The sequence below is a fragment of the Fonticula alba genome, assembly GCF_000388065.1.
Source record: "Fonticula alba strain ATCC 38817 unplaced genomic scaffold supercont2.1, whole genome shotgun sequence".
Classification (NCBI taxonomy): Eukaryota; order Rotosphaerida; family Fonticulaceae; genus Fonticula; species Fonticula alba.
Genome location: NW_009242971.1, coordinates 2,806,620 through 2,809,037, shown reverse-complemented (window position 1 = coordinate 2,809,037; position 2,418 = coordinate 2,806,620). Strand labels below are relative to the sequence as shown.

Genomic DNA, 2,418 nt, shown 5'->3' with positions numbered 1-2,418 from the left:
CCCCCCCCCCCTCTCTCTCTCTCTCTTCTCCCGCGTGCGGGGCCCGTCCGACAGAATGGCTGTTTCAAGTGTGCCACCTGCAGCCGGCCGCTGATGGCCTCGACCTTCGGTCGGGTGCCGGCCGAGACCGCCGGCGCCCCGGACCGCCTCATGTGCACGACGCACACTCGCCAGGCGAACAAGCGTCTGGAGGAGCTGGCCGCCGCGCGCGCGGCCTCCGGCGCGGCTGAGGCGTCGCCGGCCCTCGGCGCGGCCAAGCCCACCGCCGCCGCCGCCGCCTCGGCCAGCGGGTCGTCGTCCCTGGACCAGGCCATGTCGATCCTGGGCGTGTCGTCGGCCGGGACTTCCTCCGGGCCGGCTCCCGGGACCAAGCTGTCCGGCCGCCAGGCCCTGATGGCCTGGTCGCGCCAGGCGGCCGATGGGTACCCCCTGGCCGGGGGCATCGAGGACTTCTCCAACTCCTGGACCGATGGCATGGCCCTGTGTGCGGTGGTGCACCGGTACCGGCCGGATCTGCTGCCCTGGAGCAAGGTGAAGGCCTGTGCCTCGAATGTCGAGCGCATCCAGCTGGCCTTCGACGCGGCCCGGACCCATGGCATTCGCCCGCTCATCGACGCCGATGACCTGGCCGCCGGTGGGGACGAGTTCTCCATGATCACCTACCTGACGGAGGTGTACCACCAGTTCAGCGCCCTCCCCCGGGGTGATGGCTACACCACGGCGTAAGGGCGAGTGAGGGAGATGCTGTCCGCCGCATGAGCAGCGAGAGAGCGAGCCCGAGAGAAAGAGAGAGAGAGAGAAAGAGAGGGGACCCCGGTGCGGAGGGGGAACACCGGGCAAAACTCAGCCGACCAAGGTCGCAGCAGCGCCACGCCCGAGGGGTGTTTGCATGTGTGTGTGTGTGTGTGTGTGTGTCCGTGCGACCATCCCTCCCGTGTCTCGCCCTTCTACTAGCCTCCTTTCGGTTTCTTTCTTTTTCCCGCTATTATGCCCTCCCCCTGTCCCGTGTGCGTGGGGCTCGGGTGCGCGCGCACCCCCCTGCCGGCCGCCTCCCCTGTTTCATGGGACGGGGGGAAGGAGGGCGCACACTGGCCAGGGGCGCCGCGCGCGGGTCTGAGTGTGAGCCCCGTTGGCGGTGTGCGCCTGCTGTGCCGGGGCTTCCCTCTGCTCCTCGTCCCCCGCCCCACACATGTGCAGGGGCCGGCCTGCGGCCCTCCCTCCCTCCCTGTTCCCTGGCTTGCTCGCTCTCTCCCCTTCTCCCATGCCCTCTGTTCCCCCTCCGTCTCTTCCCCCGGACTCTCGAGGACGGCGCGGAGCAGCGCCTTCTCGGTTCATAGGCCCCTTGTATTCCCATCCCCCCCCCTTCTTCTTCCTCCTGCTCCTCTTCCTGCCTCTGTTGTCGATCCACACGCGCGCACGGGCACACATCGACGAGAGGGGACTGTGCGCGCGCCTCCCTTCCCTGCCCTCTCCGGCGCTCGTGTCCATGCGCGCAGCCGCACGAAAGAGAGAGAGAGAGAGGCAAGGAAGAAGTGAAATAGAGAGAGAAAGTTTTCGCCGCCTTCCGCCCGAGTGAGAAAGGGCCAGGGGCGGCAGTGTGGCAGGGGGCGGGGGGGGGGGGGGGGGGGGGGGGCCCCCGGGGGGGCGTGGTGTTTTCGCCTGTGTCGGACGGCGTGCTGGCCGCCGCCGCCGCCGATCGGCCTCCGGGGGCGGCGATCTCGTTTGTGTATGTGTGTGTGTGTGTGGGCGGGCGGGCGGGCGGGCGGCGGCGGCGGCGGGGCCCCAGCCCTCGGGGAGCAAAGGGCCGTCCCTCTTTGGGATCTCCGGTGGACCGGGCCCGGAATCCGGGCCGCGTATCGCGGCCGCCTCGGGGACGATCGTGTGTGCCCGTGCACTCGTGCGCATGTATGTGTGTGTATGGCGGGTCTGGCGGGATCGGCGCTGTTGTTTGGCTTCTTGGAGCCGTCCGCGGGAGGGGCGGCGCCGGCCCGGGCTCGGGACGCGCCGTTGTCTCCGGCCCCCCCCTCCCCCCGGCCGCTCACCCGTCCGCTCGCCCGCCCCCTGTCCGAAAACACTCGTGCGCATGGGGCCCTGCTCGGGCGTCCCCCGAACAACAGGGCGAACGGGAAGATCGGCCGGGGTGCCCTGACTTCGGAGGCATGCCGGGCCAGGGCGGCTGGCCGTGCGGGCCCGGTCGCCGCTCAGGGCGCACCCTATCCGGGCGGCACGTTGGCCGGCGCGGGCCGGCATCAGGGCGCTGGCAACGCGAGGTCCCGGGGGCCCGCGGCGCATGTTGCCCAGGGGCAGCCAGGGGGTGCGCAGGTATGGGCCGGGCGTGCCGATGTTGCATCCGGCAGGGCAAGACGCCGCCGGCGACATGTGGGGCCGCCCTCTTCTCTCTCCCCGGGGGGGGGGGGG

The 2,418-nt window shown here is 71.3% G+C and overlaps 2 protein-coding genes across 2 annotated transcripts in view; both read left to right on the top strand.

Moving 5' to 3' along the window:
- H696_00600 (hypothetical protein) overlaps positions 1–802 on the top strand; it is a gene marked incomplete at its 5' end in the record, with an annotated part of 5,435 nt that extends 4,633 nt beyond the window's left edge. Inside the window, one exon of the mRNA XM_009494479.1 lies at positions 55–802. Coding sequence (XP_009492754.1) covers positions 55–726 — 672 coding nt within the window. The 3' untranslated portion in view covers positions 727–802. The remainder of the gene's footprint in view (positions 1–54) is intronic.
- A 91-nt stretch (positions 803–893) lies between these two features.
- On the top strand, positions 894–1,559 carry H696_00599 (hypothetical protein). Its single transcript, XM_009494478.1, has one exon. It carries the CDS (start codon positions 988–990, stop codon positions 1,534–1,536), a length of 549 nt encoding a protein of 182 aa, XP_009492753.1. The 5' UTR covers positions 894–987; the 3' UTR covers positions 1,537–1,559.
- The last annotated feature ends 859 nt before the right edge of the window (positions 1,560–2,418 follow it).